Source organism: Amphiura filiformis, chromosome 6, assembly GCF_039555335.1.
Source record: "Amphiura filiformis chromosome 6, Afil_fr2py, whole genome shotgun sequence".
NCBI classification, from domain to species: domain Eukaryota; kingdom Metazoa; phylum Echinodermata; class Ophiuroidea; order Amphilepidida; family Amphiuridae; genus Amphiura; species Amphiura filiformis.
Window position 1 is genome coordinate 78,575,429 of NC_092633.1, and position 27,189 is coordinate 78,602,617.

Genomic DNA, 27,189 nt, shown 5'->3' on the forward strand with positions numbered 1-27,189 from the left:
AATAGTTTGTTTACTTCTAGTAGTGGAAAGGTAAGCCAGTCAGTACAAGATGCACAATAGTTTGTTTACTTCTAGTAGTGGAAAGGTAAGCCAGTCAGTACAAGATGCACAATAGTTTGTTTACTTCTAGTAGTGGAAAGGTAAGCCAGTCAGTACAAGATGCACAATAGTTTGTTTACTTCTAGTAGTGGAAAGGTAAGCCAGTCAGTAATTCATTTGTTCTTGAAACTGCATGTAAGAAAATGAGAAAAGGACATTCAGTGATCTGTCACTACTGAACCACAGTTTCCCCGCACATGTTATTTTGTTATTTTTGCATGTTTACTCAATTTCAATTGTAGTAACTTGCCAATGCAATGAATAAGTTGGAAACTGGTTTTATGTCAATAGAGATAAAAACAAAACAAAATGGCAAAGATATTGTATTCTCTCTAATTAACACCCCCAGGGCATTACATTTTCCAAAAGGAAGGTGTTAATTAGAGGTATTTTTTACAATGGTAATCCCCATTGAAAAAATACTGCAAACTCTGTCGATAACAATGGCCGCACACATGGATATCGTGAATTTGGCAATCGTATGTTCGAAAATATAGGTTCTGTATTTTGACAGCATTCATGGAACAGTTTGGTCGGAAAAAAAATGGTGGGGCATTTATTAGAGGGGGCTTATATTAGAGCGAATATGTGACCCGTTCTGACAAAACCAGGAACAAGTCGCATTTTTGACATTTCATAATTTGAATAAAATGTAAGCAAAGGAAAATAAGCTTTCAAATGATACCAAAATTATATACATAAGGATAATTTTGTAAATGATACCTTGCTATTCTGAATAATGGGCTAATTAGTTTTCTGCTTTACACAGGATTGAATAGGGATTATCATAGTTCAACCGTCAATTTTTGATTTAATTAAACTCTTTTTAATAAGTACTTTCAAGGATTTTAAAGTCCACTTGGTCCCAAGGTCAAATACCATAAAATTAAGAATTCCAAAATTTCATTTTTTTATGGGAATGTCATCTGTTAAGGCCTATAATTCAAAAACATGCCCAGCGACTTGTTCCGGGTTTTTTTGGAGCTGGTCACATATATGATATTCAAGTCTTCATTAACTTTTAATTTGGAACAATTAGTTCAGCATTTAAAGACAGGGTGATGCAGCTTAAACTGAACCATGCTTTGAAGATTGTTCGTGACTTTTCTCCCGATTATTTGCAACTCCATTTTACATATATAATATAATTATAGAGTCGTAGATAATAAGTAAAAACAGTACCAGTTTGTTGTATAAAACACACAATGGTTTAATATAAACACACAACGTTTTGGACCAATGGTCCTTTATCAAGTGATGCTAAAAATTATGTACATAACCACACTATAACTTTGTTGTTCTACTAGCTAATGGGCAAGCTAAATATACTTTTTATTAGACCACAATCCATCATTGGAACTCACTGCTAAATAATATCAATGAGATTGTTGAGTTGCCAGTATTTAAGGGGTCCGTTACAAAGTTTCTTTCTGTGCACGCCGATTAACCTAAGTTGGTCTCATTTGTGTTTTTTTATTCACTTTTGGTGTGTATTAATATTTAAGCTCAGCTATGCATGTAATTTAGTAGTGTATGTTTTGAATTAGTTGTTCTTTGTTTCCATATGCCCCTTTATTGTAAGAACCCCAGTGGAAATAAGATTTTCTTTTGCTAAGGCTGTTTGGATTATATCAATCAAATCAAATCGAGCCATTTTGTTGAAATCAGGAGTACGTATTGTAATCGGTTGATTTCATTTGTGTTTTTTTGTTGTTGTTTTTCTCTAGGTGAAGACAATCTATTTCAAGGAAGGCGACAGTATTGGTGAAGATGACATCATCTTAGAATTGGAATGAGACACTCAAGAATAGCAATGTAAACCCATTTTGCCTTAACACCAAAGTCACTGATTATTGAGGATAGAAATCAATGCAAGCATGAGGCCATACACATATTGCAATACTGCTGTCAACATCTCAATGCCAGCTGTTGGCAAAATGGCATGGTTTCTCTCTATGCTATAAGTGCAGCATATATTGTGTAGTTGACATTTTAACCCAGCTTGTTTGTGAATGCCTCTAAAGGGTGATCAAAAATGCAAATAGTTGTATAACATTTTCATAAGATTTAAATGGTTATGAAGATAAGTTTAGGATGTCAAGTAATATGTATTTTGCTCTTATACTGATGAGCTTCCAAAATTACTATACATATTTTCGTTGCATAACATTTGTATGGAGAAATACTGGTGAAGAAACTGTTTTCATGTTATTGGAATGTATTCAAAAGTGTGCTGTGCTCACTGTGCCGAGTATTTGGATTATTCTACTTTGATTCACTTTAAGTTCGGTAGTGAGGTAGTGCATATTTCACTAGTGGCAGTATCGAATCGTAAAGTAAAGTTAATCACTCAGAGCATACACACATGCATAGAAGTACTGCATGTCAGCATGCGTGTGGTGCAACGTCGAAAATGGATTGAGGTCACCACTGAATTTGATGTGAACCAAAGTATAGTTTCAGAAATGTATATGCTTTCTGTGAGGAAATGGAATATTAACAGTCCTGAGAAAATGGAACCAGACTTAAAATTCCATCTCAGTGCAATTTTGAACCAAATAGAACTCATTGATGTAAAATGCTAGTGAGTAAAAACAAATATTCAGAGGTGCTGACCAGCCAAGTTTCAATTTTGTGAAGTCTTAATGTCAATCTCATTGTTTACAGTGTGACAGATTGATAGAGGTATCTGTTACACAAACAATATCACAGTAGCACATTGTAAAATTGATGCATGGTGAGTATTGCAATTTTGTGTAGTTGACATCATTGAATGAATAGCTCTCATTTTATATCAAATGGGATATTTCAAGAAGTATAGGAGTGAGTTGAGAGAATTGGTTACAGAAATTAATTGGCAAAATAGTATGTGAAGATTGCAGTGGAATTGCATAAAATGTCACACAAAGCAAATGTCGTACTTGATGTTGAAAACATGGAGATACATTGAAAACTTAGTAAACTGAAAGCATAAAAAACAAATATGCAGATGTACTGCATTGTTTTATGACATGACAATGATTGACAAAGGTTTCTGTCATTTATTCTCATTCTTAAGCAGTTAATTATTATTTTAATAACTAAAACATATTTTATTTAGCAAAAATTAAGTTACTGTCGTGAAAATTTCCCTTTTCCTAAAATGAACAAATGGTGTTGGCAACTTCAGTTGCGCATACTTCGATCTTGTATTATGCACTAGGCATATGCCTTCAAACCGCACATTCGTGCGGCTCGACCTGCATGTTGCGCAGCGATGCGGCCACTGTCGCCTATTGCCTGATAGACGACACTCAGGAACCAATAAAATTTACAGTTTACAAAAGTTAAATCAAACCCAGTGTCTAAGAATGTACAATTGTGTGTGTAAATATTTGCAGTGACTTCATTCCTGTTCCAGTATTGTATGATTATGAAATCACAAATCTGCAGGTATTACTAAGCGCACAAGTTATTTATTACATACTATAGTTTGATCAGCTCATAATCGATGGGCCTCATAACATCGCGGATTAATATCAATATATTTAATTTTAAGATCGCCTTGTGACATCTCGCCAGAAACATCACAGATTATTCAAGTCCTATACTTCAAGTCTACTTCCTTCAACACGCACATTATAGACCATACAGGTCAACTATGTCACTCTTAACGTGGGTCTATTTTTCGGCATAGTGGTAAAAACCTAACAATTCCCGCTGATTATGAGCTGATCAAACTATAGTGTTTTTTTTTAAATGTATATAATGATGTGGTTAAAAACGAGACCAAGAGGTGAAGGAAAACTTGCAAAAAGTATCAAATGGGATAAAAGCCTTTAGAGAAAGACTAACATCAATATAACTTGATTATTATGTGTCAATGTAAGTGAACAGAAAAGGAAAAGTTCAATGACATCCTAGGAACAAGGTCTTTTGGGTCAAAAAGTATGATTACGTTCGTAAAAAACTGGTTAAAAAGTTGAACTTTTGAAGTTGAAATTTTCAATATTTCACACTTGCATAACAAGGAGGGAGGGAGGGGGTCACCCACCTAATGAAAGCACTGTTGTTTATAAGATGTCATCAAACTTTCGTGTTGTTCCCTAAGCACATTCAACTCATTGGTAAAGCCCCCATTTGAAATTGTTTATGTATGTGACATTTTAAAGAGATCTTCAGCTCTTCTGAGACCGTAAAGGAATGATGCAAGCTGTGATTGACAAGTGTGTCCCAAGGAAATGTTGCACAAAATAGCCAAGTCATGATATTACCCAGTGTCAGAAAGAAATAAGACAAAATTTGAAAGGGCCATTCAGGTATAGGTCCGAAAATTATACAGGCCTTTTTCAACACTCAAGGGCTTTTGGCGTGAGGGTTTGCCTTATTTATAACACTAGTCATTGTAGAATGGTAACCACCACAGGTGCTGCCAACTCACAATTTTGTTGTTTGTTTTTATTTATTGATTGCAGAGGCTGAGGAGTATTTGTTACTTATTAGTCATTTGAAATTTAGGCTAAATCTTGTTTCGCTTTTTGTGTATTTTGGTATTTGTGTGCTAGAAATATGTTAAAATGATTAATCATACAGCTGCAGCTGATTTTAATATACAAAATCTGTTGGTAATAATCCACTGAATTGTCAGACTTCATCACATTTTGTTGCTTGCAGGGGATCTTAAAATCTGGACATATAATGTTTGTGCATGTTTTTAACCCTGACTGATCTATATGTAGGTTTTCCATACTTTAAGTACCTGTACTTAAATTACACGTGGTTAGCAAATTGAAATCCATGCACTCCATATGGAAGACATGACCTTAAGTGTGAGTGGAATTTTAAATAGGGTTACCTAACCCTGGGTGACTCCATTTGAAATTTACACCCCCTGTCTGGGAGTTTAAGGGCATGTCTACTATAGGGGGTGTATGGATTTCAACTGGAATAGCACAATGTGCAATTATCATTGTACACTTGTGAATCAAATGATAGCACAACATTATGTGGTCCCTATCAAGATAACCTCATAGAGGTAGTTACTAGTTTCATGTTTTGCTGAAAGGTGTATTTCAAGGGACATTCAGAGATCTGTCAATCCCAAACTTTACTTCACCATGTTTCATTTTTTCGCACTTTTAAAATATTTACTAATGCAGTAACTAACCACTACAATGAATTAGGCACATGTTTCAAGACAGACAAATTTGAATTCTTTATACTCGGACACAAGGAATTCTGTGAAAATCAAGTAGGGGATGTGACGGTAAAGGCCAATCCCTTTAGTTTTCTGCATGTCTTGTTGAAAAGAAAATGGTTTAAGGGTATTTTTGTGATTTATCAACAATTTTCAAGTGACTTCAGAACATTTGACATGTTTTTGGTCCTCAACGGAACTCTAACAAGAATCGCAAGTTATCTTTTAGATACTTAAAAGTATAAGTATAAGGGTTTAGGAGCATAAGGTATTATGTTGTTATCAAATTATATGGGTACAATTCTTGTTAAAATGTGCACAAGGATGTATATTTTCAACCCATTTCATTTTATTCCTGCAATATCATGAACCATAGATTATATTTTAACAATGCTACTTGCAGGATTAAGGTGACCATGAAAATATTATAATAAATTGAGGACAAAATAATGTGGTTACGAGTAATGTTATCTTTCTCATTTACAATGACCAAGACTGGGATCAAACCAAAATGCAATTAGTTGGAGCTCCAGTGATGGCAAATTTGTCAAAAGTCTTAAAATGTGACATTAAAGGGGTCAAGTTGGTCAATTTTGGTTTTAAAGTAAGCCCTTCACCTCTCATCCTAAGAATTCAGAAATATTATAGTTTGACCTACTTGCGATGTACTGTTCACAAGTTATAAGCAAAAGGGTCCAAATTCAAATTTTAGGGTCTCAGGAGGGTCAAAATCTGCCAAGTGCTCCAATTTCAGCGAACATAGACTTCTCTGTAGTCCACTTGCCCATTGTGCATACTAGCTATTATATTTACACATTAAGGGCGTCACCCCCCCTAAAAAACACCTCGTTGTGCCCTCTTTTCTCCTATTTTAGACAAGTTGGTCAAATATATTTTGGTATATAAAGAAACCTTTAATCGTTAACTTACTTAAACCGAAAAAAATATTTCAATTTGCTCACAACTTTTGAAGATATGGTCTTTTAAGGAAATGTACCATTGTTCAATCTGTCCACCGAGGAGTTTTGGCTACTTCAAAGATTGAAAAGGAGTACACATACCATGCCTGAATATCAAACATTCCTCAATGATAACTTTATAAAATAACGGAATGGGCTTTACCGGTGGGCTTATGGGCTATGGACCCGGACTATGGATTTTATTAATAATTTTATTTATAATTTGTGGGCAAAATGCGTGGATGTGGGATATGACATTTTTTACTATACTTGCAATTACTTATTTTTTCTCATAAAAAGAAAGAGAGAATAAACTAGAAGGCTATATATTTGTACACAAATACGGCTATACCCGCATGTTATCGGTTTACACAAACTTACAGTCCTTATTTGCTGAGGACTTATTGTCAGTCTCTAATTCACAGTGAAGCTATGCAATTTGATAGATTGAAATTCACAATATGCAATTTGATTAGGAGAAAGCTATTCCAGAGGGAGTATGTAAATTAAATCGAACAGCCATTTCAGAGGGAGTATGTAAATTAAATAGAACAGCTATTTTGGGATCATTTCAGAGGGAGTATGTAAAATAAATGGAACAGCCAAAGGTATGTAAATTGAATGGAACAGCCTTAACGCTTCACACATGGTATTTCCAATTATCATCATCTATAATTATTATAGGCCTAATACGCTATTGAAATTCACAATATGCAATTTGATTAGGGGAAAGCTATTCCAGAGGGAGTATGTAAATTAAATGGAACGGTCATTTCAGAGGGAGTATGTAAATTAAATAGAACAGCCTATTTTGTGGCCATTTCAGAGGGAGTATGTAAATTAAATAGAACAGCCAATGGGTATGTAATTTAACTGGTACAGCCTTAACGTTTCTGTCATCTATATTATTATAATTACGCTATTGTCTGTGAATGGGGTGGGGTGGGTGTTATTAACAATATAATTCGCAGGTGCAATCTGTGTACAAACTCCGAGCACTGAAGCTGCTTTATTTGATGATAAACGGACGGCCCTTTTTTAACATTTGGGGCCCTGGCCCATAATATTTGACTTATGAGGCTGTACACATGTTGAAGTATAATTCTCAAGTGCTATCAGTAGACTCAAGCTGGGCACTGTAGCTGCTTTATTTACTGAGTAACGGCTGGCCCTATGTTTTAGCGTTTGGGGCCCTGGGCCCATACTATGTGACATATGGGGCTCATATGTACATAAAACAATATAATTCTCAGGTGCAGTCTGTGTACAAACTATGAGCTCTGAAGCAGCTTTATTTGATGAAAAACGGCCGGGCCTTTGCTTTAACATTTGGGGCCCTGGGCCCATAATATTTGACTTCTGGGGCTCATGTGCATATGTTGAAATATAATTCTCAAGTGCTATCAGCAGACTCAAGCTGGACATTGTAGCTGCTTTCTTTACGGAGTAACGGCCGGCCCTATGTTTTAGAGTTTGGGGCCCTGGGGCCCATATTATGTGACACATGGGGTTCATATATACGTATAACAATATAATGCTGAAGACCTATTAGTGTACCAAATCTAAACCCTGTAGCTACTTTATTTGCTGAGAAACGACCGGCCCTTTGTTTTAACATTTGGGCCTCTGGGGCCCCTAGTCTTAAACATCTGGGGCCAAAATGGGCAGAAGACACATTACAACTTAGGGCCCATACATGTGCCACATATGAGCCCTAGTGCCCTTGTAGTTTTATAGCTGGCCTTGTTAATCTGTTGCCCCTTATTTTAACATTTGGGGCCCTGGGGCCCATAATATATGACATATGGGACTCATGTATACTTGTATATATAGAGTACCCTGGAGCTATCAGTGTACCAACTCAGGGCCCTGAGGCTGCTTCATTTGATGAGAAACAGCATGCTTTGTATTTTTACATTTGGGCCCCTGGGGCCCGTGACCTTTGACCTCTGGAGCCAAGATGTGCAAAGGATAAATCTACGGGGTAGGGCCCATAAGTGTATCACATATGGGCCCTGGGGCCCTTATAGTTTTAGCACTAGCCTTGTCAATCTGTTGCCCCTTTTTTAACATTTGGGGCCCTCGCGCCCATAACATATGACATATGGGGCTCATGTATACTTGTATATATATAGAGTACCCCTGGGGCTATCAGTGTACCAACTCAGGGCCATGAGGCTGCTTCATTTGATGAGAAACGGCATGCTTTGTATTTTTTACATTTGGGCCCCTGGGGCCCGTGACCTTGACCTCTGGGGCCAAGATGGGCAAAGGATAAATCTACGGGGTAGGGCCCATAAGTGTACCACATATGGGCCCTGTGGCCCTTGTAGTTTTAGCGCTAGCCTTGACAGAATGTTGTGTTTGATGGAGGAGGAGAAGAAGGAGAAGAAACTAGAAGGCTATATATTTGTACACAAATACGGCTATACCCGCATGTTATCGGTTTACACAAACTTACAGTGCTTATTTGCTGAGGACTTAGGTGGCTGTTGTCAGTCTCTCTAATTCACAGTGAAGCTATGCAATTTAATAGATTGAAATTCACAATATGCAATTTGATTAGGGAAAGCTATTCCAGAGGGAGTATGTAAATTAAATGGAACAGCCATTTCAGAGGGAGTATGTAAATTAAATGGAACAGCTATTTTGGGATCATTTCAGAGGGAGTATGTAAATTAAATGGAACAGCCAAAGGTATGTAATTTGAATGGAACAGCCTTAACGCTTCACACATGGTATTTCCAATTATCATCTATAATTATTATAGGCCTAATACGCTATTGAAATTCACAATATGCAATTTGATTAGGGGAAAGCTATTCCAGAGGGAGTATGTAAATTAAATGGAACAGCCATTTCAGAGGGAATATGTAAATCAAATGGAACAGCCTATTTTGTGGCCATTTCAGAGGGAGTATGTAAATTAAATAGAACAGCCAATGGGTATGTAGTTTAACTGGAACAGCCTTAACGTTTATGTTATCTATATTATAATTACGCTATTGTCTGTGAATCTGTTTAGTCCTACGTGTATGGGGTGGGATGGGATGGGCGTTATTAACAATATAATTCTCAGGTGCAATCTGTGTACAAACTCTGAGCCCTGAAGCTGCTTTATTTGATGACAAACGGACGGCCCTTTTTTAACATTTGGGGCCCTGGGGCCCATAATATTTGACTTATGAGGCTCATGTACATATGTTGAAGTATAATTCTCAAGTACTATCAGTAGACTCAAGCTGGGCACTGTAGCTGCTTTATTTACTGAGTAACGGCTGGCCCTATGTTTTAGCGTTTTGGGCCCTGGGGCCAATGGTGTGACATATGGGGCTCATATGTACATATAACAATATAATTCTCAGGTGCAATCTGTGTACAAACTCTGAGCTCTAAAGTTGCTTTATTTGATGAAAAACGGCCGGGCCTTTGCTTTAACATTTGGGGCCCCGGGCCCATAATATTTCACTTCTGGGGCTCATGTGCATATGTTGAAATATAATTCTCAAGTGCTATCAGCAGACTCAAGCTGGACATTGTAGCTGCTTTCTTTACGGAGTAACGGCCGGCCCTATGTTTTAGCGTTTGGGACCCTGGGGCCCATATTATGTGACACATGGGGTTCATATATACATATAACAATATAATGCTTTAGACCTATTAGTGTACCAAATCTAAACCCTGTAGCTCCTTTATTTGCTGAGAAACGACAGGCCCTTTATTTTAACATTTGGGCCTCTGGGGCCCTAGCCTTAAACATCTGGGGCCAAAAGGGCAAAAGGCAATTTACAACTTAGGGCCCATATATGTGCCACATATGAGCTCTAGTGCCCTTGTAGTTTTATAGCTAGCCTTGTCAATCTGTTGCCCCTTATTTTAACATTTGGGGCCCTGGGGCCCATAATATATGACATGTGGGGCTCATGTATACTTGCATATATAGAGTACCCCTGGATCTATCAGTGTACCAACTCAGGGCCCTGAGGCTGCTTCATTTAATGAGAAACAGCATGCTTTGTATTTTTTACATTTGGGCCCCTGGGGCCCGTGACCTTGACCTCTGGGGCCGAGATGTACAAAGGATAAATCTACGGGTAGGGCCCATAAGTGTACCACATATGGGCCCTGGGGCCCTTGTAGTTTTAGCGCTAGCCCTGTCAATCTGTTGCCCTTATTTTAACATTTGGGGCCCTGGGGCCCATGATATATGACATATGGGGCTCATGTATAATTGTATATATAGAGTACCCCTGGGGCTATCAGTGTACCAACTCAGGCCCCTGATGCTACTTCATTTGATGAAAAACGGCATGCTTTGTATTTTTACATTTGGGCCCCTGGGGCCCGTGACCTTTGACCTCTGGGGCCAAGATGGGCAAAGGATAAATCTACGGGGTAGGGCCCATAAGTGTACTACATATGGGCCCTGTGGCCCTTGTAGTTTTAGCGCTAGCCTTGACAGAATGTTGTGTTTGATGGAGAAGGAAGAAGAGGAGAAGGAGAAGAAACCATAGAATGGCAATATACCCGTTCATGCTTCGCATGCGGGTACCATACAGTGTGGGCCAAAAACAACTTTACCCAATTTCAGAGGGTGGTTGCTCGAATTGTAGAAGAGCTATTCATGATCTTGTTACATATTCTAAATGTAAATCTTTCTAAAAGTATGTGATGAAGAAATGAAAGCAAAAGAAGCTAAATTAACAAAATGGTGCTAGTTCTACGTCCGAGGGTCAAAAATGACTTTGTCCACACGTAATTCAATGGGATGTGTCCGATTGCTAAGAGTAAGGCATACATATGCGTTAGGCATACATGTACTTGGTAAACACGTTTGGCTTGTCTTTGAAAAGTGATGATTGTTTTACATGCATGAAAGAAATACAATCGATTTTAACCCCCATTTACTTGTCATGTACTTGAATTTCACTCCTGTCATTGACCAATAATGAGCATAAAAAATACACAATTACAAAGGTTTCATCTGGCGTAATTCTTGAATTTAAAATAGGCCTTCGTGCATTTTGTGACTGCGTGGCTTATTTCTAAATAGGTTTGCAAGGTGTCAAGATAAGGCAATTCCCAACACAACAGAGATCTGTTATGGCAGAGGTATACTTAAGAACAGAAAGCTTTTTGGAAGTGCAGCGTCAATTTCGGATTCGTTTCCCGAACGCAAGAGTCCCGCCGAAACCTACTACAACTATACAACGAAAACTTTCACCACCTCGGAAGTGTGATGAATATGCAAAGCACGGAGCGGACGTCCAAGAACTGACCGTTCAGCTGCAAATATTGCAGCGGTTCAAAGGAACTTGCAGCTAACCCCAGAGTCAGTTGTCGACGCAACAATTTGTCGAAAATAGGCCTACCTAGAACGCAACAAGTGCAATAACTTCTAACTTTCTTGTAGATAAAATTTCGTTATGACAAAAAAATGAGGTCTGAGGTTACAATTGCTTTGCGCATATTTGAAGAGCATTGTTTTTATATCTTTGCAGCATGAAAGCTGCATATCATGACGAAATATCGTAGCTTGACATTTAAATAGTTTATGTTTGATTTATTTGATTGTGTTATATAAAATTGCTAAACAAATTTGTGCGTATACTGAGTCTTTCTCATTCTCTATCGAACTCGCTATTACAAGCGATGCGACGCGACGTCTAGTAGGCCTTCGCGTGGACAAAGTTAATTTTGACCCTTTGATTTCAAACTAGCGTCACGTATTTATTTTAATACATTTTTGAATAGTTTTTTCATCAAATACTCTTAAGAAGATGTTTTTTACGAATATGTGAAAACAATTTGAAGCAGACTTTTCAATTTTGAGATATGAACCTTTTAAATTGGGTAAAGTTGTTTTTGGCCCACACTGTAGAATGGCAATATACCCGTTCATGCTTCGCATGCGGGTATAAGTATGTAAACAGGCCCGTACGCAGGATATTTTTGGGGGTGCTGATTTTGAAAAAGTGGACATTTTTCCGGGGGGGCGATTTTGAGAAAATTGAACTTTCTTCCCAAAATGTGGACCTTTTTTGACCAAAAAGGCGTAAAAAACACGCTATGCTCGCATATTGTAATATTCTGGGACTATTTTTAGACTTTTGCAAAAAAATTTTTGGGGGGTGCGCACCCCCTTCCCCGCGTACGGGCCTGTATGTAAACCATTCATTAATCATGAAATGCCCTGGTGAAATGCAAATAAGCAATTGCAACCAGTGGTGTAGCCGGGGGGGGGGGGGGGCAACTAACCCCAAGAAATTTTCATTGATAAAAATGGGGACGGCAAAGAGTAAAATGTCTTTATGACTAAAAATGGGTCTAAAAATCCGCAAATGTGGACGAATATATGGTGTTGCCCCCCCTACACTAAAAAGTTAGCTACGCTGCTGATCACAATTACTGTTGAATTACCTCTGATCGCAGTTACTGATGAACTACCTCTGATCACAACTTACTGTTGAACTACCTCTGATCACAATTACTGTTGAATTACCTCTGGTCACAATAATTGAACTACAATGATCACAATTATTGTTGAATTACCTCTGATCGCAGTTACTGATGAACTACCGCTGATCACAATAATTGTTGAATTACCTCTGATCACAATACATTAACGTCTGGTTGTAGTTACTGTTGACCTACCTCAGATCACAATTACTGTTGAAATACGTGTACATCTGGTCACAATTATTGAACTACCTCTGATCACAATTATTGTTGAATTACCTCTGATCGCAGTTATTGATGAACTACTTCTGATCACAGTTGAACTACCTCTGATCACAGTTACTGATGAACTACTTCTGATCACAGTTGAACTACCTCTGATCACAATTACTGATCTTTTGAAATGCTAATTGCACAAAAGCACCTATAGGAGCACTATATTGACTAAAACAATAAAAGGGCCAACCCAAAAAGAAAAGTTGAAAAAGGTGGTCAAGAAGGCTGTGTTCGACATGTTTCTTGTATTGCATGCCCCAACCGAACATTTTCAGTATCGACACAAAATTGGCCGATTTAGTCAGTTACCATTGAGCTATTTCAAACTTAGGGCCGGATTTACCATTAGACCAGATGGGTACGGGTTCAGGCCCCTAAAATAGCCTAAGTTATGTTCCCCAAAACGCCATGTTTTGGACCGAAATATATGGTAACATTGCAAAATTTTGCCCGCTTCGCGCGCACTGGCTTTTACGTAAAATTTACCTTCATTTTGGGCTGAAATTGGACATTTTTAACCAGGAAATTAGCAAGAATTATGGCCAAAATTCATTTCTATTAACCAGGAAATTAGCAAGAATTATGGCCAAAATTCATTTCTATTAAGACCAAATTAGTAATAAAAAACAAATTTTTCTCGTGGAGCGCGCAATTTCTTTGAAAAAGTAATAACCCAGTTTACCATTTTCCCTCTTGGGCCACTGTATTGCCAAATTTAAACTTATTTCCTTTGTTTTTTTATTTTTCTTTGATATATTTGAAAGTGTACTTTTCTTTGAAAGTACTCTTTTCGATGGGGGTGCGTCGCACCACCCGCACCTACCCCCATTTTTGTTTGGTGGATTTGGGCCCCCGCCCCATACAGGCTTGCCCCACCCCTGGAAAAAATCCCAGCTACGCCACTGCTTTTAACCACAGCTTTTTTGGCCGCGTCCCAGACACCCGATCACAAGTTTCATAGGCACAATGGATAATTCACTTGCTTTATCTTTCATTGGAATAAAGTTAGTCTACAACAAAAACGGCATTTTATTCAGTGGGGATGGCGGACGGGGCGCCGGATGGGTCACATAAGCTTTGAAGTTTTGTCATGGGCATTGCCTTTGTTTGCCAACAGGGGTACTTTTTCTCTGATCAGTGAGTTCTGAAGAATTTGACATTATTACGGGCTGTCGACGTACAGCCCCCCCATGATTTTTCGCATCATAACAGTAACATTTGACGCCCAAGATATGTTTCTGACATGATAAGTGCCACTGAGTTCTAGATATCCGCCCACCGGTCCCGGGCCGCTGGAGCACTATTGAACAACTCAAAATTTGGAAACATTGTTTTAATATAGGCCCGAGGCTCAATGGAGGATATATAGAAAACAGTGCAATCGGACCGTAAATCACCACATGACATTAAGCCCTACGGTGTGATTACTGGGTGGGGGGGCACCAACTGAAACGGTTGGACATCCCCGCACCTCGCTTATAAATATGAACAATAAAAGAGTAAAAGAATAAAACCCGATTTGCTAAAGACATCAACGGGAGTTATTGCTCACAGTATAAAATAATTATGACCACACCCTAAAAGCATAAACCCCATCATTAATTTTATTCTGACTGTTCCCTTATTCTGCCATCAAGCTCATAGCTACTCAAGTCACGTGATAATAACAATGGTAGGCGGATAATAGAATCAGTCAAGCGGCAGTAAAATATTGTATTTTGCGCCCAAATAAAAAAATATGCAGCAATAGCCTTGCAATGCATTTATATCGATATCGATTTCATTAACATATTTCTGCATTAGCACGTACGAATGGCGATTTTAGAGGAATTTTGGGACTAAACCATCGCTTTTATTGGTGGAATAGCTATCAAACCATAGGTAAGTGTGTTAAGATAAAATCCTGTATGTTTTTGTAAAATGTCATGTTTCTTATAGTTTAGTTTAATGCGTAAAATGCTTTTATAATGTATACAGTTAAAGATGTACATAATTGTATTTAAGGTCAATGCGTATGTACCTGCATGTCTATTCTATTATTTTAATTATGAGATACATCGTCAGATTGTTTATTCAAGATTCATTTATTTCTATAATTCACATTAAAAATGACAAAATATACTACACTATATACATAAAATACAATAATCATGGGGAGATATGATGGCCAGATTTGTGTAAATACTGACATATATTTTATATATTTCACTCAGAACATGTATAATAAAATGCAACATCGATATAGTTCATTGCTGTTTAATATTTTACAAAAACTTACCTACATGCAGCTAGTATTATGTTGTATATCGATATATAAAGTAGGCCTATGTGTTTAAAGGGCGGGTGCTTTTCGTCGTTATGCTATCTAATTAACCGGACGATACTATACAAATATTCGTCTCTAAAAACGATCGAATTTATCAATATAACTACATGTGTCAATCAGTATACGCTGTTAATGCAGGTGCTTTACTGGGGAATATTAATGCACCTGAGATAATGCATTTTCATTTCCGTTATGGAAATTATGAAGCTAAATAATTTGTCGAACTTCGTGTTCCGTGCTTGTGTTGTTGTTGTAATTTTAACTTGACAAGATCAGAGGATTTATTACTACAACATTTTTACCGATATGCAGACTTGTAAACAAAAATTGTATCAATTGCATGTTCTTGAATTTTATCTCTATTTTTAAAAATGAATATTATAACAAAATAATGCGATTCTATATTAGTTGCCTTATTTGGGGTTAAATGGTCATTACCATGAGAGGGTTCCATGCCAAGCACATGCACACCATAGACCCTATGATCAGTAAAACCACAATAGTTGAAATTTCCCAAACTTCTTATAAACTTTTGTCTTGTGTTCTATGACTCATTTTGGATCAATAAGGGGAGCACATCTAAACGTGATGTGACCATACAAATTAACTAGACTGGAAAGTTGAGTTTCTCAACTTTCCTCAACTTTTTAGTAAGCCATTTTTAACGATAAGATAAACGATGCTTTTTATTTTGATTCCCAAAAAACACCGATTGGTGAGTGAAACTTTAGCTATAATAAACATGTTTCAAAATAAATTTGGAATCTATGCGTCTTCTTTCTTAATAATATTATATTAATTACTAAATATTATAAATTATTAGTGCTTTCATTATTTAATTGTTTTAGTATTTATTACTATTATTATTACTAACTATGTTATTATTAGGCATATTATTATTATTATTATTATTATTATTATTATTATTATTATTATTATTATTATTATTATTATTATTATTATTATCAACAGCATTGGTTAATGTTAATATACATGGTCTTTAACAAGTATTTTTTCTTAATGTATGATCTTGTTTCAAATAGGAAAGTCCCGATATTCTGTGCGGACCATGAAATCATGAATTGTTTTCAATAATCACGGTCATTCGCCTGTGCTGTCTTTTCTTAAAATTCTTTGTCGTCGTGCAAGCACGATTACTTCACAAGTTCACAGGGTATTTAAAGTGTCTCAACTGCGTCTGCTTTTGTTCGTATTCAAATTAAGACCTTGTTGCCTGATTTTCTGACCCAAAGAAGCGGTAATGTTAAGATGACGTCACCCGACCGCAAAAAATTGGGGGCTTTTTTGGTTATTGTTAAACACAAAAGCTGCTATGGTTCCCTGAGCACTTTCCGCTAAGGATAGAAAGTTTCAGTGTGTAAATCTCATTTCTATAAAAAAATATCCTTTGTTCATGAAATTTGGTTATTTGTGTAGTGCATTTATCATGAAAATGAAATTGCCTTTGAATTTAACATGTCGCACTTAAAAACAAACCCCCAAAACATGATAGCCGTGTACGTTATAATATATCAAACCCCTTCAAGACAAAAATAACGGTATTTGTTGAAATGTTCAAAAAAATAATAGCGGAATACCGAATGGAGTGTTATTTTAAAGACATGCTAAAGTAAAAAAAGAGTTTATATTTTAACTTTAAACTTCGCTTCTTTTTTATTTATCCAAATTTTTGAACACGGTGATAGACCCTTCATTAAAACGATTTAAAAAGACGCTTTCCGTGTCAATAATCTCAATTTTAAAATTAATCTCATCATCTCCATTTGGTTTGTAGTTAAATAATTCATTGATTTTCAATAATATTATTGCATTTTAGTATCACTACCTTCATGAAATAAGCAAACCAAAGAATGATAACTGTCTGTTAGTCTGTGGCGTAACCAAGGTAACCAGAGGATGGGCGGGGTGCGGGACTCGTCCACTCGGAGGAGGGGAAATTAAAGGGAGAATGGTGAAGGAGAAAGAAGATGAAAATTTTAAAGAAACAATTAAGAGGAGGGAAAAATAATATGGAGGAAGGGAAGAGGAAGAAAACACAAGACAAAGGAGGAAGAAAGTAAAATGGCAAAGAATTAACCGTCCATTTGTTACCGAAATAAGTAACATATAATTGAGAACACAAATGGACATAGATGGTTCTGGGTTTAAGCCATCGATATATTATATTGCCACCACTAATAATACATACATGTACGCACACAGCAATTTGACGTTATATCATTTGATATCAGGCGATAAAGCGAAGTAAAAAAACCGTTTTTACGCCATAAAAAAATGTAAGTGACATTGGGGTATATGCATGGTCACTTGTGTTAACTAACTGTTTAAGTGACCATGCATATGCCCCAAAGTCACTTGCATTTATTAGGGCAGAATTAACCGTCTATTTTTTCCCGAAATGAGTAACATGTAATTGAGAAAACAAATGGACATAATGTGGTTCTGGCTTTAAGACCATGACATACTGTGCGCAATGTCTATGGTATTCCGAGAAACGGAAAACGCACTTTGATGTCATGGTTGCTCGCAGTGTATACTGCAGTGAATGTGGCCGTTTGAGATTGCTGATATAAAAAAACCACAACTTGAATAATTGGTTTTATCATTGCAAATTTTATGATAGTTTGCTAAAACTTAATATATCAAAAGGGGCGGATCAAGGGGCCCATTCTCTCTCTAACAAAGAAGAAAAAATGATATGAAAATAAAATAAATAGCGGATCTGGGGACTCAGGGTCCGCACTTCGTGTTAGTCTTTATTTTTGTCACCCCGTAACCTAAATATGGGTCCGCCAATTTTGGCGAGAGAAGCGAGCTGACAAGTTTTTTAGAGCTCCCTCCCGCTTTCAAAAACCTGGATCCGCGCTTAAATTTCACAAAGTATTTTGGAAGAATTCTTTTCCTGAACCGATCTGACCAAATGTTTGTTTCTTTTTGCAGGAAAGATGTGATAGGGGATTGACAACTGGTGCACCATGAATGGCCATTAACCGGATTTGGAATTAATGGAAAGCATCCGACACCTAGTCTTGTGTGGTTCTTAAATCAGGCGGATGACAATCACTATGAATGAAGACTGGATCATCCACGAATACCAACTGCAGTATCAAGAGCAGCTTGGATCTGGAGGGGACGGGGAAGTCTATCGTGTCTTGTTAAAAACTGAAGATGGCAGAACAATAGAAGCAGCCGCAAAACGATTCAGAGAAAACAAGAAAGAGAGTGAACTCGAAAGTCAAAAGAAAGAACTTGACTTTCTACGACAGCTTAGACATCCAAACATAATTCAATTCTTCTATGCAGTACTAACTCCACTTACCATAATAGTTACTGAATATGCCTCCAAAGGATCGCTCTATGAATATCTTAAGAGGCGCACAAGATTACCAAAGGCGCAGATGTTAGAATGGGCTCGCCAGGTAAGCTGCGCTGTTCAGTATCTTCAGGAAGAGAACGTGGTTCACAGAGACATAAAATCCAGTAATATAGTCATAACAGCTGATGATACTCTCAAATTATGCGATTTTGGGATAGCCAAAAGACAATGCAATACCGAGAAGACAAACCATGAAAGAGGAACGATATCTTGGATGCCACCTGAAGCGTTCGTCGAAAAGTTGTCTTCCAAAGCATCTGATATCTACTCTTTGGGTATAGTTATATGGGAACTTATGTCATGCAAAATTCCCTATCAAGGAAGAGAAAGCCTCAGTGTATTGTACGCGGTAAAGGTGCACAAATTGAGGCCTGAGATCCCCGCACACTGCCCGCCAGCTTTGAAGTGTCTACTGGAGAAATGCTGGAAAGAGAATCGGAAGAAGAGGCCAGGTATCCGAGAAGTACTTCAGACGATTGAAGGCCTCATGGAGAAGGAGCAATGCAATGTTAAAGGTAAGAACTACATTCAAGCCCCTCTCTGTGGGTGTCTCTCATCTAATACGTTTGCAGTGGATTAGGAAGATTTTCAACATGGGGGGGGGGGCTGGACGGGGGAGGTGGCCGCGCTAAATTTTGTTTATAACCTATTCTGGGTTTGCCGTCCTGGGGGGGGTCGGAGGAGAAAATTTGGCAATTTGTTTTTCACATTTTGTTTACTTCACCTGACGATGGAGGGCTGAAGGGTATTTGAACACCTGCACCCGGCCCCTGTACCAGAATTATTGAGAGACTGAGCCACTTAGCCCGGTTCCTAAGCCTATGGTATAATTATGTTTATCAATGTTTAAGTAACAATGAAACAAATTAGCATGTTAGATGAAGGTCGATATTCATATAAATAACTGCATTATTTTGTTTCACAGTTGATTTTACAGATGGCAGGAAGAAGGAGATCTATCATCTATATCAGAAGCATCTAGCAATGGAAAACAAACAAAATGCCCTGACGGAAGTCAACATTCCAATAGAAAATGGCATGTTAGATGCAAGAAGTCTGGATATTGACAGCAACTTTGAACAAGTGGATGTCAACGGCAACATGTCTTTCATTACATCTGTTAGGAGTAAGTCAACCTCAAAACTTATAATGTATATAACTAAATTGTGGAAAAATGCATATACCAAGGGAATAAAAAACAAACAAAAAGAAAAGGGTTCAGATAAATATGGTGGATATGTCATCATAATTGTGAATTTAATTAAGATATATATAAACAATAAAATTAAACAACTTTAAAGATTAAACAATTAAATTAAAAAAACGATAACCTTTGGATAATATTATGACGCACTAAGATTTTACCTATCAAATTTTGAGATGATTTTTTTCTGAACAGGGTTTTAAAAATCCAACACTACATCCTATCATTTTGTTTCAATTAATTCCATAGTTCAAAAACTTACGTCAAATGTTTTCTTTTTAACAGAGAGTTATGGGCGTTGCCTGCGTTTCACATTGGCGTTCGTTATCATCATCCTTGCTGTGATGGGTGTATCTGCGGTTGTATGGCATCTACTAGGAGGTGCAAGTAAGTCAACTTCACTATTTACACAAAATATTTTTAAAAGCTCTTTTCTAGTCCATGTGTCAGTGGAATATTTTGAGTTAAAAGAAAATATTGAATCATGATGACCCACTTAATCTCAAGACACGTTACAGAAATACTGATTTTTTAATACTGATAGATTCCAGTGATTGCACGTTACCCGAGATCGACCATGCTAGTTCCTTTGGCTTGCAATGTAGTGGGAAGCCCTGGCAATGCCTGCAGGTAAACTGTGAAGATGGGTATTCATGGACAGGAGGGGACAATATCATCGTATGTGAAGCGGGAACATGGAATATATCATTATCCAGTTGTAAGAGTAAGTCAGCACCTTTATGATATAATTATAATTCAACAACTCTTCCTATACCTTTGTACAGGAGCCAACCGTTGTTAAACCGTGATGAACCCACACTTTTACTGTAGCGTATACGCGAACGCGAGCGAGACTTCGCGTTACGCGAGAGCGCGTAAAATTCGTCATGCCTGGAACCTTTGTGCGTATGCCAGCTTACAAGTTGAATTCAGTATTTGTCAGGTAGCGGCTAAACATTGCCGTTTTATTCTGTAGTTTTATTGCTGATATCAAAAGAGAAATCATCGAAGTTTTTGTAAAGCTGAGTGGCAATGATTAACTGACATTCCTCGTAAAATAACCGTGAAATATACGATATTTAGCTTCTTTTCGTTGTTGAAAGGATTCAATCATGTTTCACCGTTGTTCATCACCGTTTAACAACTCGCGTCCGGCGCGTCTGCGTGGTTTACTTCGCTCGGGCAGCTAAAGCTGCCCTCGCGAAGTAAACCACGCAGACGACGCGGCCGCATCGTTGTTAAACGGTGATGAACAACGGTGAAACATGATTGAATCCCTAAGTCAGCACCTTTTATGATATAATTATAATTGAATTATAAGTCGAAGATTTAAATCACCGACGGGAAATAACAATGTCTGATCTTGACAATTGCGCGATTGTTTTGCATATTAATTAAATTTCCAATCTGTCTTTAAATTATTGATAATAATGGTGATAAAACATTTAAGTATATTTTAATTTTCTGTCAAGTTCATACTTACGATAATATTGACTAAGTTTCCCTTTCAAATGCCAACAAACAAACAAGAAAAGAAAAACTCGGATAGCAACATTTGCACAGTATTTTTGTGGGACATGAGAGCACATTGCCCAGATGTATCGAATAGCATTCTGAATACGAGGAATATCCTTTTGACATCAAATAATTTAGAATTTTTTGAAATTCGCGATTTAATACAAATTTAAAAATTGATATTGTTTTTATGTTTGATAATACAGTCCTCGAAGTAAACTTTATAAATCTAATGATATGTGCTTAAAGTGTAAGTAGCTGGGAGGAAAAGCCGACCATCATTTGAAAATTTGACCATTTTATTTATACATTTTTCCCCAAAAGACCTTAAAAGACCTAAAATGTATATCTTTTATGTGCTTTCGTGTCCAACAAAAATACTGTGCAAACATTGCTATCCGACGCCTTAAGGCTTTTTATTTTTCGTTTGACGCGACGAATGGTCTGTTCGTATACAATTTCAAATTCTGTCTTCTGGCCCAAAATATGTTTCCCGTAAGCAAAGATAGCTGGTTTAAACAACTGTTTAAACTTAAAACAGCATTTTCACTGTGTATAAAATGCAACACGTGTCCCATCCTTCAATTTTTCGTATCTACCGGTATCCGGTATATACCGATACCGATGTTCATTTATTTCGTTTCGGTATGTTACTTTCTATCCGTCCATATGCTAACATTATTTCCACCTGCGTTACTTTTAGTAGTGTAGTTCATGCATAGCTCTCAGACAGTGGTAATCTCAATCTTATTGACGCAATAGGCCTATCATAAAATGATATCCGTATTATTTCAGTAATGATTAATATTTATTTTAAACTTTGCAGGACTGGATGGTATGAAATATATGAAAGTCACCACTGCCAAATCTAAGGTTATGTTACCAGGAGTCAATTCGCCGTCTGATTCCGGTGCATCATCTATCACAGGTCAAGGTTCAGGAAAGGCGACTTCGATAGATATTCAAAGTGATAAGAACAAACAAGGTATGAAACATAATAGAGTTTTTGAAAAAATTGTCAAAAACTGTCAAATCAGCAGTTTTTTTAGGTAAAAAATCTCTAAACATGGGCATGGGTTTCAGAGCTCCAGCGGCACATTCCTATCCAAATATGATTCGAGTTTCTGCTTTTATTTTCAATATTACAACAAAACACGTGGGAATTGATGTAAAAATGTTATTACATTCAACAATGTTTTGTTATTAAATGTTGTTGTTGTTGTTTTCATTTCTATCCGATAGCTCTGAAAGGAGACCTATTGGTCGATGTTAAGAAAGAATAGACCCCGGGGAATATACATGAGTGGCATGATAAGTTGATCTTATAATGTTGACAAAAATAAAACCGCCATTTTTTTGCTTTTGCCAGACCAACCATCACTACCTGTATCTCCAGTGTCTGACGTAATTGTGACGTCTCCCCAGCATACAGAAAGTGAGACTTTGACACAAAGTCTGGAAATGGAGACCATTCCAGGACAACCAGGTAAGATAAATCAAGAACGTATATTTATGATTTTCAGCTCTAAATATTATATTGAGATTTATATAATGACTTTTTTAAATTTTATTTGATTTGTTCGGGTTTTGACAACCCTGGATAACCCAAGAAAGCCTCTATTGAAGCTTATTTCCATTTGGGTCCATTTGAACACCGGGACGGGTTGGGAACAGTCAGGGGTTAACACCCTACTCTTTTCGAAACTGGCTGCGAGATACATGTACAGGTATGGCTCTCTGTACACGGGACCGACGGCTTAACGTCCCCTCCGAAGGACGGAGTACTTTCATGATTCATTCACCCAATTCTAAATGAACCATGGGAGAGCGGAAGTCTGAATTTAATCTACAGAAGTTGCCAATTAATTTCAGACTTTTTTCAGACTTTTTTCCAAGTCAATATCCCAGCAAATCGCCACCACCGGAATCGAACCCGGGACCTCATGCACTAAAGGCAAGTACCCTAACCATTGCGCCACGCAATCAGAAGGTGAATCATAAGGTGAATTCCTTACGTGCCGTAGGATTAGTAACTACAATATCTTTCAGGTTTCACTCTGCCATTACAGAACTCCGTCAAAATATTGACTAAGGCTACATTTTTAAAGTTGGTTGACAAAAACAATGGACCCACTTCTTCAAAAAATTTACCATAAATAATTTACCACTGGCCTCTGCTATTTTCTTCTTCAGGTCCTAATCGGTCATCAACTAAACTGCCGATGCAAAAATTACCTGCTACCAACCAACCAATGACAATATCACAACCAACACTCAATGGTGAAAATCGTGAATATCATCTTCAATCAGAGCCTTCTCAGGGTGCTGGTAGGATAATTTTCTCTCACAAACTTCAGTCACGTTAAAAAATCTTTCATTGATATCTGAATAAGATTTGTTCATACACAAGGTCTATAATATCTCTAGGGTACGGTGGGTGATGACTGGTGTCTCTAAGGTGTGTAATGACTGGTGTCTCATGACTGATTTCTCTGGGATGGACTGATGTCGTTGGGTTGGGGGAATGACTGGTGTCTCCGGGGTGGGGAATGACTGTCTCTGCGGGCATGTAGTGTTTATAGAGGTGGGGAATGACATGCGTAGGCCTATAATAATATATCTTTATGGTTGGGGAATGACAAGTGTCCCAGATGCAGAGTGAGGAATGACTAATTTCTACTAAAATTGGGGAATAACTTGGACTCTTTATGTATTTTGTCTTCCTGGGATTTTATATTAATAGGAGTCTACAGACTAGATTTAGCCAGGATGCAAAACGCAGATGAAAGCTTGAATGCGACCATTTACAGAGACAGCAATGACACCAGTATCTCAGGAAGAGTAGGTAAGCTATTTGAAGACACGTTATGAGTGTTTGTTTATCTACATACCTAGATACAGAAAATGTTTCCCCTTTTGACCCAAAAAGACCCATTTGCGAGAAAATAGAGGTTTTGTTATGACTTTTCAGTCAAAAAAAGTTACAAAAATGTCCACTTTTACAATATCCGCACTCCAAGTTCACTTTTTCAAAATCAGCCCCCCCAAATAAATCATGAAGGCTGGATTGGGTCGGGGGGGGTGTTCTCCTTGTTGGAGGTATACGGAGATGTACTACGGTTTTGAGTTACCTTTTTGGCGATTTTGATGTGCATGGGTTTTCAATGGAGACGAATGCGCCAATTAGGCGCATTTGGACAAAAGTGACCTTAAAAACGCCAAATTAGGCAATTTGGGTGCTTCGGGTGTTTTTTTTGTGTGAAACTGATGGGTTGCAAAAACAGAGAAAAGTAGGTGTAGTGAAAGTCAGCATCCGAAAATCAGGGCACAACATCCGGGGTGGTGATTTCAGAGGGTAATAAAGAAAGGAAGGGAGAGAGGGGCATACGTAAACTTCAGTCTTGCATATCATCGAATATTCTTCTTACAGAATCCTCTAATGAAACCCTAACTGACACCATGCTGACTACATACAATAATACGATACATTATTTTCTGTTTTCAGAATTATGCTTGGCAGGCAACTGTACAGTGGTTCATTTCTCACCAAATTCAACAGTAGTTGTCATAAAGTTCGCTGTCTCAAATCAACCGTCTACCACCATCACGGAATCGAACCATCTACCTAACAATTCATTTCCCGTAGAATTGTATTACTCCCAAAATAATGAAACCAAGAAAGAAGTAGGCATCCTACCGTTTCGACATGATGCCCATGTTGTATTCAATGTGCTCAATGAAGGGAGCTAGATGAGGAGGTGTAGACCTAATAGTCTAGTCATAGGCCTACTTGATCTCTGAACTGGCTAGAAACTAGTTATCCATTTTAGAGAGATTTGAAATACAAAAAAGGGACCGTTGGACCTTTTTGACAATTTTGTGCACATGTGAAAAATGTACAAAGAAGTTCTAGTGAAACGTTTCTTATGAGAAAGTCATCCAAAGGTGTCTTACCGTATATGCCTAATAGTACCAAATGTCGTGAATTGTAAAACAACCTTTCAAAAGATTTGAAAAGCTGTTACGAATCACATACATATTCCTGATAGTGATCAGATATCAAAATGAGTCAAATATTGAACAACATCTAGGAGATGCAAATTAGCATGAGAAGATGCATGTATAATAGAATTATGTGAATATTGTGCAAATGAGGATTTTCTTTTAAAGGTGATGGCATTTATTAAATGAGTCTTTATATTTTTTATACTTGGTATTGTAGATTTTGGATATAATATTCAGTTTTAGATGGCACATTTTTGCATATCGTGGCATGAGATTCACACTACTTTTTCATCAGCACAAAACACTTATTATGCTTTGATCGGTACCCAAACTTCGGGTCCGCTTCAAAATGCCATCTGTCTTGCATGTAGGATTTGTGCACTGTAGAAATTAAAACAAAATGGATAGGTATTAGCAATGCGGGTCTATTTTCATTTCATTATGTTTTCATTTCAATTTTATTTGTGCACGGAAAATGTCCAGATCAGTCCTTTCCTGTCTTCTCTGAAGCCGTCACGGTGTTTTAAAGCAGAAAATTACACATTTATTTTACAGGCGTATAAATAATAAAAGCCTTACAATTTCCACATTATATAATGCGTTCGTCAGTTAATGATCAAAGTATATTATAGAGGCGGTAACTATAAGAATATCATAGATTAAGCCTAACAGAAAATGTTTTAAATGAATTTGTTTTCGATTAATAGTCTTTGAATAGTCGTGTACAAAATGTATAGTGTATATACATATAGCTGTATTAAAGACGTTTGTCATCAATTTCCCTAAATAATGACCTGATAGTAATTTAACAAAACAGTAAAACAGGTTAAAAGCACTCCTATCTAAGTTATACTATATACATTCCGTTCAACAAAATGCGTTTTACACCCATAATATAATACAGTATTTTGAAAGTATATTTGCAGCACTGTCTACAACCAATTGAAAGAATTGTGAAAATGTGCCTCGTTTCTGTGTCACTGGTTTAAGTGCTTTTTTGAGGATTTTGCCTTTCGGTACAGAAATAGTTCACGTGCAAAGAAGTTGCCAGTCCAGTAGGGCATTGTATTTAGAATACGATCAAATCATATCTGTTACTTTATACACAGCCATAATGCCTTTCAAACTGAAAACCTTGATTTAGAAAGTATTGTTGGAAAGACATAATTATGCTGCCTTTATCTGTTTTCATATGAGAAAAAAATCTACTATTAAACATGCACATGTTTGCACTGTTTTAAAATATCGATATTTTTATATTTGTATATTTTGGTACAAAATGTATAGCCTGAGTATTCTGTAGAAGAAATGTAGCATATTTTCTGTATGTTAGAATAGCTTAACATGGAAATGCACCGTGTGTACGATTTACCAATCAGTAAAAAAAAATGACCGAACAGTTTTGTTTTTGTGATAATGTTATTTGTTGTCTTTTAATTGTCCATCGTGATATTTAGTTGTCTTTCACAGGGCTATGGACGGGAGGGGGAGACCCTCTAGCGATCCCTAAAAAAAGAAAAGAGAGAAGGGAAGAGAGATAGGGATTGAGAAGGGGAAGAGAGGGAGAGGGAGAGAGAGAGAGAGAGAGAGAGAGAGAGAGAGAAGAGGGGGAGAGAGAGAGAGACATAGGCGTAGATCCTGGGGGGGATGGGGATTTATCCCCCAATATTTTGCCAGGGGGATGCTCCATACAATCATCCCCCCCAATGTTGACGCCTGAATATAAGTTTCTGACCAAATTAACCTCATATTTGCTCATTTTAGCCCCAAAAG

The 27,189-nt window shown here is 37.3% G+C and overlaps 2 protein-coding genes across 4 annotated transcripts in view; both read left to right on the top strand.

Annotated features, from left to right (window-relative positions):
* LOC140156085 (propionyl-CoA carboxylase alpha chain, mitochondrial-like) overlaps positions 1–5,729 on the top strand; it is a 38,629-nt gene extending 32,900 nt beyond the window's left edge. For both annotated transcript variants that reach the window (XM_072179203.1, XM_072179204.1), the window contains one exon: positions 1,827–5,729. In XM_072179203.1, coding sequence (XP_072035304.1) covers positions 1,827–1,895 — 69 coding nt within the window. In that variant the 3' untranslated portion in view covers positions 1,896–5,729. The remainder of the gene's footprint in view (positions 1–1,826) is intronic.
* An 8,967-nt stretch (positions 5,730–14,696) lies between these two features.
* On the top strand, positions 14,697–26,838 carry LOC140156086 (uncharacterized). Of its 2 annotated transcripts, XM_072179205.1 has the most exons (10): positions 14,697–14,850; positions 18,257–19,207; positions 19,618–19,818; positions 20,182–20,283; positions 20,441–20,620; positions 22,238–22,396; positions 22,781–22,897; positions 23,605–23,739; positions 24,155–24,256; positions 24,917–26,838. In XM_072179205.1, the coding sequence occupies exons 2-10, from the start codon at positions 18,370–18,372 to the stop codon at positions 25,159–25,161; spliced, it is 2,079 nt and encodes a 692-aa protein (XP_072035306.1). In that variant the 5' UTR covers positions 14,697–14,850; positions 18,257–18,369; the 3' UTR covers positions 25,162–26,838. The 2 variants fall into 2 exon arrangements, with proteins under 2 accessions (XP_072035306.1, XP_072035307.1); XM_072179206.1 differs by lacking the exon at positions 23,605–23,739.
* The last annotated feature ends 351 nt before the right edge of the window (positions 26,839–27,189 follow it).

Coding starts and splice junctions, on each gene's coding strand:
- LOC140156086 (XM_072179205.1), top strand. CDS start 18,370: ATGACAATCACTATGAATGAAGACTGGATCATCCACGAATACCAACTG. Junction 19,819..20,181: donor TTTCATTACATCTGTTAGGA/GTAAGTCAACCT, acceptor TCTTTTTAACAG/AGAGTTATGGGCGTTGCCTG. Junction 20,284..20,440: donor GCATCTACTAGGAGGTGCAA/GTAAGTCAACTT, acceptor TAATACTGATAG/ATTCCAGTGATTGCACGTTA.